Source organism: Giraffa tippelskirchi, chromosome 7 (genome assembly GCF_054371585.1).
Source record: "Giraffa tippelskirchi isolate mGirTip1 chromosome 7, T2T-mGirTip1v1.2.pri, whole genome shotgun sequence".
NCBI classification, from domain to species: Eukaryota; Metazoa; Chordata; class Mammalia; order Artiodactyla; family Giraffidae; genus Giraffa; species Giraffa tippelskirchi.
In genome coordinates, this window is record NC_137281.1 from 123,503,758 (window position 1) to 123,520,504 (window position 16,747).

The 16,747-nt window shown below is 34.1% G+C and overlaps 1 protein-coding gene across 3 annotated transcripts in view; it reads left to right on the top strand.

Moving 5' to 3' along the window:
- The window catches only part of MYEF2 (myelin expression factor 2), a 53,466-nt gene that overhangs the window by 14,527 nt on the left and 22,192 nt on the right, over window positions 1-16,747 (top strand). For 2 of the 3 annotated variants that reach the window (XM_081508532.1, XM_081508531.1), the window contains exons 10-16: window positions 4,674-4,775; window positions 6,255-6,305; window positions 6,615-6,683; window positions 6,989-7,087; window positions 7,379-7,450; window positions 9,182-9,390; window positions 9,470-9,521. In XM_081508532.1, coding sequence (XP_081364658.1) covers window positions 4,674-4,775; window positions 6,255-6,305; window positions 6,615-6,683; window positions 6,989-7,087; window positions 7,379-7,450; window positions 9,182-9,390; window positions 9,470-9,521 — 654 coding nt within the window. The remainder of the gene's footprint in view (window positions 1-4,673; window positions 4,776-6,254; window positions 6,306-6,614; window positions 6,684-6,988; window positions 7,088-7,378; window positions 7,451-9,181; window positions 9,391-9,469; window positions 9,522-16,747) is intronic. The other variant, XM_081508533.1, reaches the window with a different exon arrangement.

Here is a 16,747-nt window from a genome sequence, read left to right on the forward strand (position 1 = left end):
GCTCCATAACTATTTCAGTATTAGGTATATTTTAGGTATGTTAACATTTCTTCCTTTAATCACCAACAGAGTTTTCCCTTTTTCTTTCTTTTTGTATACAAGTTTTTGGTATGTTTTTGGTTATTTCCTTAGGATAGGTACCTTGAAGTAGATTTATAGGTTTTCAGGTGATCAGTATTACCAAATTATTTTCCAAAGGATTATAAAACAGCAATATAATATACTTAACATCTGTGTCTCAATGCTGTATCTTCAAAATGAGGATGCTTATGGTACCTACCTCATGGATTGGCATGAGTATTATGAGTTAATATATAATATATGTAAAGTGCTTAGAACAGTTCTGGCATAATGTAAGCTCTCAATAAATACTGTCTCTTACTCTTTTTGTTATGTTTTTCTGGTTATTATTAAAATTTTTTATCATAAACTTTATATAGACAAATATAAAATCACTCATGTAGCTATCATAGACCATATTTGTTTTAGGTGATTTTTCTTTAAAATAACATTTTATAGATAAAGATTCTCCTCCCTTACCACCTCCCACTAGATAACCTTACCTAGAGGAAACAACTTATGGATACAGTGTTTATAATTTTATCTACTTTTTAATAATTTGATTACACATTTATACATCCATAAACATTATATGAAATTGTTTTGCTGGATTCAAAATTTGGTGTGAGTGAAATTATATTGTTCATATTTTTCTGCAACTTGCTGTTTTTGGTTTAACGTTGTTTTTGAGATTTCATGTGTATTGAAAAATTGTAGCTCTAATCCCTTCACTTTAGTTGCTAATGCCACATTTTATAAATATATGTGTGTGTGTGTTTTAGATTATTCTAATTTTTCTGTTATAAGAAACAATACTAATTTCAGGAGTATTTGTTCTCTTTCCCTGAGAATACTCTGTTCTCTCAACATTGGCTAGAACTTATTTGTAAAACTGGCCCTGGTGTATATTGTTTAGGGGAAGATTTTTACTTATTTACTTTATTTACTATTATTTATATACTATTAATTACTATATTTACTGTTGCTTCTTGAGTCCATTGTGGTAATTTCTATTTTTCTGAGAATTTTACCATTTTTGTTCATTTTCAGATTTGTTGGCATAAAATCGTCTCTTTCAATTTGTGCCACAGCTATAGTTCTGTCATTTTTAAATTCCAGAGGTTTGCAATTTCTCTGTTTTTCTTAGTCAGTTTTGCTTGGAGATTTGTCAGTTTTATTAGTGCTTTTGAAGAAGTAAATTCCATTTTTTATATCTTAATTTATGCTCTTAGTTTTATTTCCTTTTCTATTTCTTTGGGTTAGTCTCTTATTTTTGTCCTAACTCCTTAAGTTGAAAATGTACTTCACTAATTTGTAGCCTCTTTTTTAATACAAGTAGTTATGAGTATCAATTTGGCCACTGTATACAAGTTGTGCTAGAGTGTCTTTATTGTGATTTAATTTTTATTACATTAGCATTATGATTTCTTCCTAAGTCATGCATTTTTGAATTTCCAAATGTATAGGTTTTTTCTTATTAATTTCTAACTTAGTGTGGCTGTAGATGTCTATATGATTGTGATTCTTTGAAATTAATTAGTTAATTTGGACTTTTTATTGTGGCCTAACATATGATACATTTTAGTAAATATTCCAGGTGTTCAGTATCCTGTTCTGTGTATGTTGTGTGTGTGTGCGCATGTGCAGTCGCTCTGGTGTGTCTGACTCTGTGACCCCCATGGACTGTAGCCCTCCAGGTTCCTCTATCCATGGAATTTTCCAGTGAAGAATACTGTTGCATTTGCCATTTCCTATTCCAGAGGATCTTCCTGAACCAGAGATGGAACCTGCATCTCTTGGGTCTCCTGCGTTGGCAAGCGAATTCTTTGCCGCTAGTGCCACCTGGAAAGCCCTGTGTCCATTAAGTCAAGTTTGTTAATCATTTAAATTATACCTTTGCTAGTAATTTTGTCTGCTTGTGCTATCAATTACTGAGATATATTTATGATAAAATCCTATGCTATTAAGGTGAATTTGTCTGCTTTTTCTTATTTTTACTTTATTTCAAAACTAATTCAGTAGATGCATACAAGTATAGAACTGATACATTTTCCTAGTGAATCAAGATTTTATCACTGTAGAGTGATTTCATATTTAGTAACTGCCTTTAAGTCTTTGGCCTAATAGTAATGTAGATACAACAGCTTTGTTTTGTTTATTCACTTTATAGATTTATTTGGTTTAATTCCCATTATCTTATTTTGTGTTTTATTAGTATTTTTCTGCTTTGTACAAATATTTACTTTATATTTATTTTTCTCCTATCTTTCCCTTTCAGTGGTTATCCTGAATGTTTTAATATGTTGATATAAAGTCTGAAGTTAATAGGATTATTCTCAAAAGCTGAATGACCTTTGAATGCTCTAATTTTAATCACTTTCCTACTGAATTATATGCTATTATTGCTTAATGTTTTAGTTATATATTTACTTTTTATCCAGTCCCACAAAATAGGCATTATTAGTACTTACTTATCTTATTATTTGCTTTCACAGATCATGGCACTATTATTTTGCCCCCTGAAGCATATATTTTAAAAGCTCTTTCAATGAGTATCTGTTGTTAGTAAATTCTCTCAATTTTGATTTGTCTATAAATGTCTTTGTAGATGAAGTTATATAGTTTAAGGTGGTTATTTTCCCTCAGCACTTTTAAAATATTCCAGTCTTCTGGCTTCCATTATTGCTATTGAGTTAGCTATCAGCTGAATTGTCCTTTCTTTGTAGGTAAGCTGTGTTCTTCATGTAGACAATTTTAAGATCTTTGTCTTTGGCCTGTAGTTTTACTACAGTGTGGGTGTGTATTATCCTTCATTGGGCTTTCACAATTGAGAATTCAGTTTTTTTAAATAAATTCTGGAAAATTCTCAGCTTAACATGTCTTTGAATATTGCCTGTTCTCCCTTTGTAGGGCAGTCCTTTTCTGCCCTTCCTTATTGCTCAGGGTGTCATCTTTTAAGAGCCTGGCTTTGTAAAGTAAAGGCTTTCAATTTTCTTTTCCACTGTTAGAACTCTTCAATTTATTTAGATTAAAAATAATCCTTTATTATATTCATATTTATTTTATATCCATTCTTTTCAAGGTTTATGGTTTTATGTACTCTTTTCTATTGAGATGTAGTGTGAATTCATAGACTCTGACAGAATCAATTTGTTGTTTTAAGTTAATTATTTTTAATGTCTTTATTCTTTCCTTTCTCACTCCACTTCCATTTACTTTGCTCAAATTATTGTAACTTGGCAAATGGAGGCTTCTTCATTTCTTATGCCTCTGATACTCTTTCTGGTAAGAGTGGAATTTCCCAGATCCATGATTTTTCTTTTTCTGAGACATGAAATTGGCCTACTTTCAAAGAGTCCTGGGTTCCTTTTAGTGAAGAATGGTATCAGAGATTAAAATAAGAGTGTTATGTGTAGACATGAGCATTGTTGATAGTCAAGTGTGCTATATTGCTTTGAACCATTTTTAGGGACTGAACTGAAAAAAGATATTTCTTTTACCAGGTCACACTGATCTTTCCAATTTAACACAACATGCTTCTGTACTGTAAAAAAAAAAAAAGTATATAATATATGGTTTTCTCAACCCTTAGCACTTACTGATTGCTCCATTGACTAGCAGGAACTTTAAAAACAAATCAGTTAGTAAAGTAAAACAGTTCCCACTGTCTTTAAGGTCATCAGATTATCTTCTTAGAATCTATTTTCAGTAAACTTAAGTAGTTTAAGAGAAGTAAAAAGAATATTGGATTTAGAGACAGAAAATCTGAATTCTAGTGTTAGCTTAATCACATAGCATTTTGCAAGTAACTTAAGGTCTCAAAAATTACCTCATCTATGCATAACAGATATGAAAACACTTAAGATAACCATATAAATATGTCAATGATAAAACTAGGTAGTATAGCATTTGCTTTATTCAGTATTATGTTTACTTGGTTGTTGACTTTTTAGTTTCTTCTGAACCATCTAAAAGTAATTCCTAGATTTTAAGAGGGTCTACAGATTCAATACCTACATATTTTAGATATGTAGGTTATTTATAAAGTGATTCAGAATGCTCTTTAGTATTTCATTACTCTTTTTCAGTATGCCTTTGACTGTGATATAAGATGAACCTGCTTCATAAAACACTTCTCTTTAACAAATGATATTATAGTAAGGCCTCAGTGTGCTACATTTCAATGAAAACAAGAACTGGTGCCCTTATTTACAAATTTGCAAACTTTTAGAAATACTACCGGAGAAGGCAGTGGCACCCCACTCCAGTACTCTTGCCTGGAAAATCCCATGGACAGAGGAGCCTGGTAGGCTGTAGTCCATGGGGTCGCTAAGAGTCGGACATGACTGAGCAACTTCACTTTCACTTTTCCCTTTCATGCACTGGAGAAAGAAATGGCAACCCACTCCAGTATTCTTGCCTGGAGAATCCCAGGGACGGCGGAGCCTGGTGGGCTGCCGTCTGTGGGGTCGCACAGAGTCGGACATGACTGAAGCAACTTAGCAGCAGCAGCAGCAGCAGAAATACTACTATAAGCATATAGCTTTAAAATTTTCAGTGGCAGTTAGTTGATCAAATATGAATTGATAATAATATCCTTATTTGTGTTTTAGGTGGTCTTGGAGGCATTGGAATGGGACTTGGTCCAGGTGGACAACCTATTAGTGCCAGCCAGTTGAACATAGGTGGTGTAATGGGAAATTTAGGTCCAAGTGGTAAGTATTCTAACTTTATTATTTCTTTTTAAATGATACATTTGCTAGATTGTAAAGCTTATACTTACTAGTTTGTAATAATGTTTAAAGGACTCTAGTTTATAATTGAATATTTAAGATGTTACTTTAGTCTGAAAAAGGAACGAAACTTTGAGAGCAGAGAACATGAAAGAGATTGGGCAAAGGTCAGGAGGGTTCCTCTGAGGCCAGCCATGTTACAGTTAGCCTTTTAGCACTGTGGATTTTGAATTGTTGAAGGAGAATATTCAGTATTGTCTCTGTTTTGTATATCATGGATATACTTTATTTGTGGAATGGCTGAAATACTACCATATTGTAAGCAATTTAAATTTGAATATCTAGTTGGGAAGGTAGCTTTTCAGATAGCTGTTTGACACTTCACCTAGAGTAATCTACAGTTTATCTTTGAAAATTAATTTTTAAGCTTTTTGGTTTCAGGACCCTTTTATACTTTTAAAATTTGTTGAGGATTCCAAAGTGCTTCTGTGTATGTGGTTATATTTGTTGGTATTTACTTTATTAGAAATTAAAAATTAGATTAAAATTAATTAAAATTAATTAAAAATTAAAAATTAGAACTTAAAAATTTGCATATTTAAAATAATAATAAACTTGTTATGTGGTAACAAATATGGTTTTTAAGAAAACAAAAATTAGAAGAGTGGTATTTCACCTTTTTGTGCATCTCTTTAATGTTTGGCTTAATGCAAGATAATCATGCTCTTATATTTGCTTCTGAATTCAATTCGTTATAATACCATCTATTGTGTAGTTTCTGGGAAATTCCACCTTATACTCAAGAGAAAGTGAGAGTAAAACAGTCAATATCTTAGTAGTATTTTAATAGTAAAATAGTTTTGACCTATTGAACCCTCAAAGGTCCCCATACCATATTTTGAGAATTGCTATTTTAATTGATGGACTAATAAATGCTCTCTGGTTCCTGTTTTTGTTGAGGTGCTATAGCTACAATTTAAATTGTGAGGGTAGTTAAAATAATCATTCTCATCTAAACAGGTGGAAATTTTCTCCCTTACTCTTAGGCCTTCTGCTCTCCTAAACACATACTATTTTTATTCTTTAATTTTTTACTGCTCCTATAACTGCCATGTTTAAAGGAGACCTGATTTCTCAATCTGCTGTAGTGATATTTGTGTGTGTGAGCTGAAAAAATAATGAGCTCTTGCCCAGTCCTAGATACTCTCTAACTGAATGTGAGCATGACCAGTGAATTTTGTTTTCTTGACTAATGAATATTCACAGAGGCCTTTTTAAAGACTCTTGATTAGACAACTGCTATGGCATAGCACTTTAAACCATCCCGCCTGTGCCCTGCTGCTTCTTTAGTGTTCCCCTGTGACTAGACCAGTATTATATCTATTGTGCTCTTGCATTATGTTATTCTTTAGTCATTAAAATAAAGTTTATTGAAAGTAAATATTGTGTATTTCATTTGAGGTATGGGAATGGATGGTCCAGGTTTTGGAGGAATGAATAGAATTGGAGGAGGTATGTATAAGTATTTGTTTCCTTTTTTTTTGTTTGTTTGTTTGTACCCATCACCATGTTGAGTGAATTAGAAACTATGTTGAGAATTCTAAGGAAAACAAAACATGATTTACTATTGGCTCACGTCCTAAAGGCTGTGAGCAGAAATTGAGCCTGGTACATGAGGGATATGGAAGGTGATGTGTTATGAAGCAGTTGCACAAGGGTAGGGTAGGTGAAGAGTTTACTGATGAGACTTAACATTTACAAAAAGCACTGTTCAGCTATACAATTGACAGTCACATCTCAAACTTAATCTTTGTTTCATAGGAATTGGGTTTGGTGGTCTGGAAGCAATGAATAGCATGGGAGGATTTGGAGGAGTTGGTCGAATGGGAGGTAGGTAAATGTATATAGTGGGATATGTGTGGTACATTTCATTTTCCTTATTATTAAAAATGTCCCCCCTTTACTTAGGGATGGATACCATAGATATTTTCAGAGGATGTATGGGTACTAGGGGATAAGGACAGATATAGCAGGACTGGGATATATGTGGAAGAGAAAGTAGGTTGGGTGAATCACGGACTTTCTGTATTGTGACTTTTGCTGTCTTTACAGTTTAGTTTCAATAAGTTCCTAAATAGATTACTGTTTATTGATAATACTTGAAAAAGGGTTAATTTGTTGCATAATCTTTTCAGAGCTATACCGTGGTGCGATGACTAGTAGCATGGAGAGAGATTTTGGACGTGGTGATATTGGAATAAATCGAGGCTTTGGAGATTCCTTTGGTAGACTTGGTAGGGCTGGCTGTTTACTTCTCCTTTTCTTTTTGCAGGTTATATTTTTAGAGTTTGGCTCTCTTTTTTATGAAAAAGTAGACATTTAAAATGTTTCATGCAGTTTATTACTTGAAGAAAAATACTTTAGAGATTTTAATGTACTAGCTCTCTTTTTCAGTTACATATCTGAACCCTATTTCTAGAAGACTTTGTATTTTTCAGTTTTTATACCTCTTCTGAGAGCATAGTACTTTGGGAATTTTAAAGTATGATTATTAATTAGTATATTATCTTTCCATCCTTGTTTAGGCAGTGCAATGATTGGAGGGTTTGCAGGAAGAATAGGAGCTTCTAACATGGGTCCAATAGGATCTGGAATAAGTAGGTTTAAATTTTACTAGAATTTTACAGTAATATTTGAGTACTTGCAAAATACTTTGCAAGAGTTGTTATTGTAGTATAGTAATACTTTGTTCTTAAATGTTACTATGACTTGTAATTTAGAGAAACTTTGATAGTTATTGAGCTTTACTGTTTGAAATTTCTAAACTAACTTTGAATTTTACTTCTTTGACATTTCTAAACACCAGAATATGTGTTAAATGTCGCCTAATTCAAGAATATTTATTCCAACTAATGAACCTGGGGATTTTTCTAATCATGTGTCAGGAACAACATTAGCTTTAGCATCAATTTTGTTTCCTTGCTTATACTGGAGACTAGCTTATTTCATCTGTGAACAGCTTGTGTCTTCTGGTAAACACGGGTGAATTGCCTCAGATCTAACACTTCTTGAGACCTCCTGAGTTTGAGGGCAAGATTGAAAGAGATGCTTATTTCCTCGCCTCTTAAATCTTTCCATGATAGAATCAAGAGTACCATTGTTGCAACCCTAGAGAATTCTAAATTTCTTCCCTTTGTTTCCACTACTACATTTTAGGACTTATATTAAGCCTTAACACAAGGCTTATAATTTTGACTTCTGCTGAACTATGTCTGTGTGAGCTCTCCATACTTTATTGACTTCCTTTAATTGATTGAAATCTCACAAATAGGAAGCACAGTCTACTTGAACTGTTCTAAGAGTGAGTTTAAGAAAAATCTTGTCAGTGGAAGATACTTACTCCATTGTACCTTGCTTTTCATTTTATTCTTTTCAACATCTTTTGTCAGCCTTGGCCATTTTCCTGTTAAATATAATATCCCTATCTTCCTTTTTCACCTCAGTGTTTGTACTTCTGTTCCCCTAATTTTATATTTGTTATTAACAGAAAACCAATTTGACGGTGATAGTTTTTAGAATGAGGATACTAGGATAGCTATGAGAAACAAAGATACATTTGAGAAAGAGTAGAATTGGAATAAAGAGGATTCAACTTGAATATAGCAACCAAGTAGGTATGAGATACAAGCTAGATTCTCAGGCTCTGGCTAAAGGGATGTGATTCTGTTTTTTGTTATCGCTACAAGTTCTGTATAACATAGAGACTAAAAGTTAGGTTCTTTGGTTATTGGAAATTGAATTGATAAGAAAAGAGAAATAATATGTGAGACAAGATAGTGAGGTGAAAGGTAAGCTAGAAAAAGAATATGATATAGGACAGTATGATGAGAGCAACAGTTGATGTGTGAGTTGTAATTATTTGAATTTATCCCATATGTCTTTGTTCTAATAATTACTAAACTTGGTAACATTAGAAAATGAAAATGAGGGTAAAAACTACTATAACATTAATGAATAAAGTATTAATAATTGGTAGAAAATTTATTTATGTTTTATGATACGAATATAACTTTATAGAAGTATATATGTCTAATGTAGTTATACAGTGGCTAGAATAAACTGATTCAGTTAGCCATTAACATTCAACTAACCTAATATATACCAAATTAAAATTTGTTCCTTGGAAGATTGTTATATCATGTGTATGAAAATTTTATGTTTATAGATTGTCTAATCACATAAATAAATTAATTTTTATCTCCCTTTCTTTCTCAAAAATGATTCTTTCCCTCCTCTTTCTCTCCTTCTTCTTCCTTCTCCTTTTCCTTCTGCTTTTAAAACAAAAACACCAAACTCCCAAATCCTCCCTTCCCTTCTTGAAAATCCAGGTGGTGGAATGGGTGGCATGAACAGTGTGACTGGAGGAATGGGGATGGGACTGGATCGGATGAGTTCCAGCTTTGATAGAATGGGACCAGGTATAGGAGCTATACTGGAGAGAAGCATCGATATGGATCGAGGATTTTTATCGGGTCCGATGGGAAGCGGAATGAGAGACAGAATAGGCTCCAAAGGCAACCAGATATTTGTCAGAAATGTAAGCAACTAAATGTAAAGGATACTTAAAATTAATTTTTTCCTTGTATATCTGTTACTAATACCTTTTTTCATTCTAGCTGCCTTTTGACTTGACTTGGCAGAAACTAAAAGAGAAATTCAGTCAGTGTGGTAAGTATGCAAAACTGTAGATATATTGATATTGACTATGGAGGAAAAATTGATTTTAAACTTTTAAATACTGCTTAGATCATTACCTTTCCAGATGCTTATTCCTGGGTTAATTCCACTTCAAAGAAATGAATTATTTTGCTATCCTCTGACATAACAGCAGTGCATATTAGTACTAAATAGCAAGATTTAGAGTAGAGTTTGTCATTGAGTAGAGTCTTTATGGATAAAGAAGGTGCATATTTTATTACCTGATTTTTAAATGGTTAATATCATCATTGGTTGCATTTAAAAGGATTTTTTTTTCCTGTGGGAAATATTAATGAGTGGTGTTTTTTTTTTTGTTTATGATGTAGTGCAGTGCATTGTCAGTATGACCCAATGAAATCCTGACTTCTAAGTGATATGGAGTTAATAGATGAGACCCATTCTGCACACTCTTGTCACTTGTACAACTCAAGTAGCTTAGGTGGTAGGTAGCATAGAACCCACTGTCTAGAATGACTTAGACAGGTACATGCTGTTGGCCCTTCTGTTTTTTTTTATAAACTGTTCTTGGCTATAATGATACTACCTGTACAACCATAATTTGTTCATTAGCTCTGTAGAAAATTAGGTGGTTTATTACTTTTAAAAGAGGGTCTTTTTTTGTGATGATGAGAGAATTAGTGCGAGTGGAACAAAGTAACAGATTTCCTGCTAATATTTGTCTGCTCTTGCATGGTAACCGAGAGAGTATAGTCATTAATAGTAAGCTATGTAGGTGGCATATAGTGATGAAAAATGACTAAATAAAAATGATACATTCAGCCTTTGAGAGTTAATGTAAAGTTAAGAGTATTTGGACTATTATCTTTAATTTTTAGAGAACATGAAGGGGATAAGTTTTAGTGTTCTTCTGTAAAAGTAGCCTTTGTTGCCACTATCACAGTGATAGTGATCTTTTGGAAGCTATTGTCTGAGAGTACTTTATACTTAACTTTCTTATAATAATCTGTTCACATGTTTTCTTCCCTCCCAGATGGAGGCCCTTGAGGGCAAGAACCATCATCTTTTTATTCTAGCACCCTTCATTGCTTCTGTACATATAGTAGGAGTTTATTAAATGTTTATGAATGAGTTAAACATTCTGAAAACATCTTCATTCATTTGTTTGCTTATTTAGTCATTAATTAAATCTCCAAATACTATATTTTTGGCAGTCTGCTTGTCATTAGGATTAGAAGGAGGAAGAAAGTAAGATATTACCACTGCCCTCAAGACATACAGTATGAATCTGTCTATACTGTTCTAGAGGCTCCTTTTAGTTGACTATCCTCTTATTTGTATTTATTTAGTTTATTCAAAGAAGAGAAACAATTTTTCTTTTTCTTTTTTTTTTTTTTTTAAACTTTATTGAATTTGTTACGATATTGTTTCTGTTTTATGTTTTTGGTTTTTTGGCCGCAAGGCATGTGGGATCTTAGCTCCTCGACCAGGGATCGAACCAGGCACTCCCTGCATTGGAAGGCAAAGTCTTAACCACTGGACCACCAGGGGAGTCCCGAGAAACGATTTTTCTTGATAAAAAAGTTGTTGTAAATAAGTCAGCTAGTAGTAATAGTTGCTACTAAGAGAAAGCAGAATTATGAAGTTGTTTTGAGGTATTAGTAGTCTTTGTAGGAGTAAGAAGATCTGCCAGAATGAGTAAGCAGCAGCTAGCCATGAATCCCATAGACTACCGGAAAATGAACATATCAGGGCCTTAGTGAAATGCATCAAATGAGGGAACAGTGGCAGCAAATATAGATAACCCCTGTTATTGTAGTTTCAGTGAAAAAAAAAATCTCCAAATATCATATGATTAAGTAGAAGGTGAAACAAGATAAAGAACAAATGGGACACATAGTGACATTAATGGAAGTATGACCAATATTGAATTGACTCTTCTTTGTCATATGTAGGCAGATTTTGAGATCAGACATTGTAGGAAGTTTGAGGTCTTTGGTGGGCTTCTATACTTGCTACTGGCATTGTTTTGACAGGAGGACATCAACTCAAAAACATTTTTTAAAAGGAAAAAACTAGTACCCAAATCTACATTCTGTACAACATTTTAGCTAATAAAATAAAGTGGTTAATTTTGTTATTTTAGCTCTAGTCTTACGTCCCTTGTTGATCAATTTGTGTTATGTCATGAAAGTAATGATTTTTTTTGTTTTCTCAATTGTAAAAGCTTCTGACTTTTAGATTTATATTAAGGTAATATAAGTAATTTCCTACTGTTTTCCTATTTTAAACTTGAACTTACATTAGTGGAAAGGAAAATAAGTTATGGTAATATAGAATTAAGTGTCCAGCTATTGACAGCTATGGAAATTATTTATTGGCTTGTATGAACGGAACAGTTTTCTGCCACATCACTTCATTTATTTACTTTTAAATCTTAAGAATTTTTCTTTCTTAGAATGAGAAGTTTGTTTTTAATCTGCTCCAAGCCTTTAGTGGCCCTTTTCGTAGTACAAGTCAGTGTTTTGCTTTTTTTTAACCCCCTGGGCCCAAGGTAAGTTAAGTATATTCTCTTGGTTACTTAGTAAGAGTCTAGCGGCACTCCATGCTCTCTGCTAAAATAGTAACTGTCAGTAAATGACCCATCAGCAAGCCCTCTGATCATTAAATGTCTATAGTGGTTAATTTTCCTTAATGGGGCAATTACAAAGGCTGAAAAAATGTAATATGAGTTCAGCACATTTCCTCAACAGATATAATACAGGAAAAAAAATCTGTTCATATCTCCAAATATAACAAGATGAGAAGTTAAGTGAGAATAGTAAAGTAGATCTTCCTTTATTCTGCTCAATGTAATTCCTCAGAATATGCATTTTTAAGAAGGCAGAGTATAATATAAGTGAACCATTTAGAGTTGGATCACACATTGGTTTAGGTTATGCTAGTGAGGTCAAATAGGCATAGCCTATCAAACTTCATATTGCCTATACCCTATAACTGCACTCTGGCCTAGTATGATGCAGGACCATAGCATTGCAGTGCAGCGAAAGCCCATTCTTAAGTATTCCTGCTCTAAACTGTAACAAATGTTAACATTGCTCTACAGGTTTCCATAGTGTAGTTTTCTATATCAATTAGAAGATCTGTTAACTGCACAGAAAACAGATACTTGTGGTAGATTTTATTTACTAAAACACATGCTGCTTCCCTTGTGGCTCAACTGGTAAAGAATCCGCCTACAATGCAGGAGACCTGGGTTTGATCCCTGGGTTGGGAAGATCCCCTGGAGAAGGGAAAGGCTACCCACTCCAGTATTCTGGCCTGGAAAATTCCATGGACTGTGTAGTGCATGGGGTTGCAAAAAGTCGGACACGACTGAGCGGCTTTCACATGCTGCATCAAGCATGGCTTAGTATACTCAAGATTAACATAACAGTAAAAATAATGCAGTAAGAGTAGAAACACAATATGAAGAACGTTCACAGATAATCACTTTCTACTGTTTGTAAAGAAACACTAAAACTGTTTTTTGTCTCCAATTTCATAATTATAGTTTCTTGTAGAATATCTTGATTTCGCATTTTTTCTCCCATGGTTATGTTACAGCTATGCTTTGGAAGTAGATTTTATTAAACTATTTATTTATTTATACTTTAACTTGGCCTGTTCTTGGATATGCTTTTCCATCATCATTTTCCAGAGTATACCACACAAGATTAGTTAATAGACTGAGTTAAATAAAGTAGAAAGGTTTCTTTTATTGCAGGGAAGTCATTTTTGTAGTTAGTGTATGTAACAGCAATATCTTTGATCATTGTAATACTGATTTCTCATTTCATACTCTTTTGTCCTGTTTGTTGTTGTTCAGTAGCTCGGTTGTGTCTGACTCTTTGCAACCCCATGGACTGCAGCTTGCCAGGCTTCCTTGTCCTTCACCATCTCCTGGAGCTTGCTCAAACTCATGTCCATTGAGTCAGTGATGCCATCCAACCATCTCATCCTCTGTCATCCCCTTCTCCTCATGCCTCAGTCTTTCCCAGCATCAGGGTCTTATTTATTGAGTCTGCTCTTCACATCAGGTGGCCAAAGTATTGGAACTTCAGCTTCAACATCAGCCCTTCCAGTGAATATGCAGGGTTGATTTCCTTTAGGATTGACTGGTTTGATCTCCTTTCAGTCCAAGGGACTCTCAAGGGTCTTCTTCAGCACCATAGTTCTAAAGCATCAATTTGTCCTATACTATTGCTAAAATAGCAGTACTATTTTATTTTTCTTGAAATCACCTAAGATCAGTAGATTTTTAAGTCATTTAGGAGTCCTCAGAGCATGGAAAAAGCCAGGGAAATCTGATATTAATCACTTAAAGCTAAATTTTTTCTCCTCAATTATTTATCTTTAGAAAAGAAAATATCTCTATTGGTGGTTTTATGGAATTAAGAAGAAACTTGGAAAACAGAACTTTCCACTTCTATGCCTAGGAGCTTTTTAGGGCAGTCTAAGCTTGAGAAAAATATAAGTCACTTTCTCTGTAAGTCTGAGTGTCCAGACTGTAAGAAAGTTCAGTTATCTTAGCTGATAGACCTTGTTAGCTGGAACAGCCTTGTGATCATTGTGAAGTCAGGAATTTGGGGGTATGAATCATGATTCCTAAACAGAGGGAAAATTTAAGAGAAAAAATGGAGAAACTTGTCCTGAGAGATAAACAGATTTTTGCAAGAGATAATTATATATTTTCCTTTGAAGTTATGAAGATTTCTTGCTTGACTGAACCTCAGTATTGCTGTTAAACCTATGGTGGGTTACTTACGCTAAGAAAAACCCTAAATTTTTAGGTAAATTTAGGATAACGAAGAACCTTTAACCTTAAAAGCTCTTGAATATTCTCCACAGTCCTCTTCAAAATCACTGAAAAATGCTGCCATTTACTAAGGTGTGCTTCTTTAATTAAACTTGCTTGTTTTCAGGTCGCAGCATTTGAGATACTAAGAGGACTCTGGAAATTGCTCTGCATTTATCTTCAAAGCTTTTTTAAAAATACAGTTTTTTATTTCATTTTATGATATAAAATGTTTCATTTTATGATATTTATTAGAAAATACGATTTCTGTTTGTTTTTTTTACTTTTTTATTCCAGTTTCATTGAGATATAATTGACATACAGCACTGTATAAGCTTAAGGTGTACAGCATAAATGGTTTGACTTACACATGTAAAATGATTGTTACAAGAAGCTCAGTGAACACCCATCATTTCATAGACACAAATTAAAGAAACAGAAAACAAATTTTCCTTGGGATTTAGGATTTTTTCTGAGGATTTATTCTTAAGATCATGGCATCTGGTCCCATCACTTCATGGGAAATAGGTGGGGAAACAGTGGAAACAGTGTCAGACTTTATTTTTTTGGACTCCAAGGTCACTGCTGATGGTGATTGCAGCCATGAAATTAAAAGACACTTACTCCTTGGAAGGAAGGTTATGGCCAACCTAGATAGCATATTTAAAAGCAGAGACATTACTTTGCCAGCAAAAGTCCATCTAGTCAAGGCTATGGTTTTTCCAGTGGTCATGTATGGATGTGAGAGTTGGATGGTGAAGAAAGCTGAGCGCCGCAGAATTGATGCTTTTGAACTGTGGTGTTGGAGAAGACTCTTGAGAGTCCCTTGGACTGCAAGGAGATCCAACCAGTCCATCCTAAAGGAGATCAGTCCTGGGTGTTCATTGGAAGGACTGATGTTGAAGCTGAAACTTCAATTCTTTGGCCACCTCATGCGAAGAGTTGACTCATTGGGAAAGACCCTAATGCTGGGAAGGATTGGGGGCAGGAGGAAAAGGAGACTACAGAGGATGAGATGGTTGGATGGCATCACTGACTCGATGGACATGGGTTTGGGTGGACTCCGGGAGTTGGTGATGGACAGGGAAGCCTGGCATGCTGCAATTCATGGGATCGCAAAGAGTCGGACATGACTGAGCGACTGAACTGAACTGATTCTTAACAACTTTCATATATAGCATATAGTAGTGTTAATTATATTTATCATGTTGTACATTACATCTCTAGTACTTATTTTTCTTATAACTGGAAGTTTGTACCTTTTGACTGCCTTTCTAATTCCCCCTCTCCAGCCTTCTCCCTGCCTCTGACAACTACAAATCTGACCTCTTTTTTTTCTGAGTTTGTTTCTTTGCTTTTGAAGTATAATTAATCTACAACCCTATGTTAGTTCCTGTTACACAACCTAGTTACTCAGTAGTTCCCTACTTTTTAGATGATCATCTCAATAAAGTCTAGTTACAATATATCACCATAAAAAGATGCTAGTTATTGACTATGTTCCCCGCATAGTATGTTTCATACCCATGATTCATTTATTTTGTGATTGGAAGTTTGTACCTCTTAATCTTTCACTCAGACAACCTTACCTGTTGTTCTCTGTATAACTGTTTCTGTTTTGTTTGTTTTTTCATTTGTTTTTTAGATTCCCTATAGAAATGAAATTATACAATATTTATCTTTCTATGTCTGACTTATTTCACTTAGCATAATAATGTCTAGGTCCATCCATGCTGTTGCAAATGGCAAGATTTCATTCTTTTTTAATGGCGTTTTTAGTTTTTTTCCATATCTTGGCTGTTGTAAATAATGCTGCCGTGAACAAAGGGGTGCATATATCTTTCTTAATTAGTGCTTTTGTTTTCTTCGGATAAATACCCAGGAGTGGAATTGCTGGATCATATAGTATTACTATTTTTAATTTCTTGAAGAATCTCCATGTTGTTTTCTGTAGTGGCAACAACAATTTACATTCCTACTAATGGTGCACAGGGGTGGTTTGATTTTTACCAGTTGTAGGTTAAAAATTGTTTGGATCAACTTTAACCATTGTAATATAATTTCTCTGGAAATAAGTCTGTTGTAGAACTTTTAGAAGGGCTTTCCCTGGTGGCTCAGTGGTAAAGAATCCTCCTGCCAGTGCAGGGGACAAGGGTTCAATCCCTGGGTCAGGAAGATCCCCTGGAGAAGGAAATGGCAACCCACTCCAGGATAATTGCCTGGGAAAACCATGGACAGAGGAGCTGGGCGGGCTACAGTCAATGCGATCACAAAGAGTCAGATGTGACTTAGACACTAAATAACAAATAACTTTTAGAACACAGTTTAATACTGCCTAACCTAGATTATAGGTCATGGTTTTGGCTCAGTGTGATATAATGAATAGTTAATAAAATTTGAA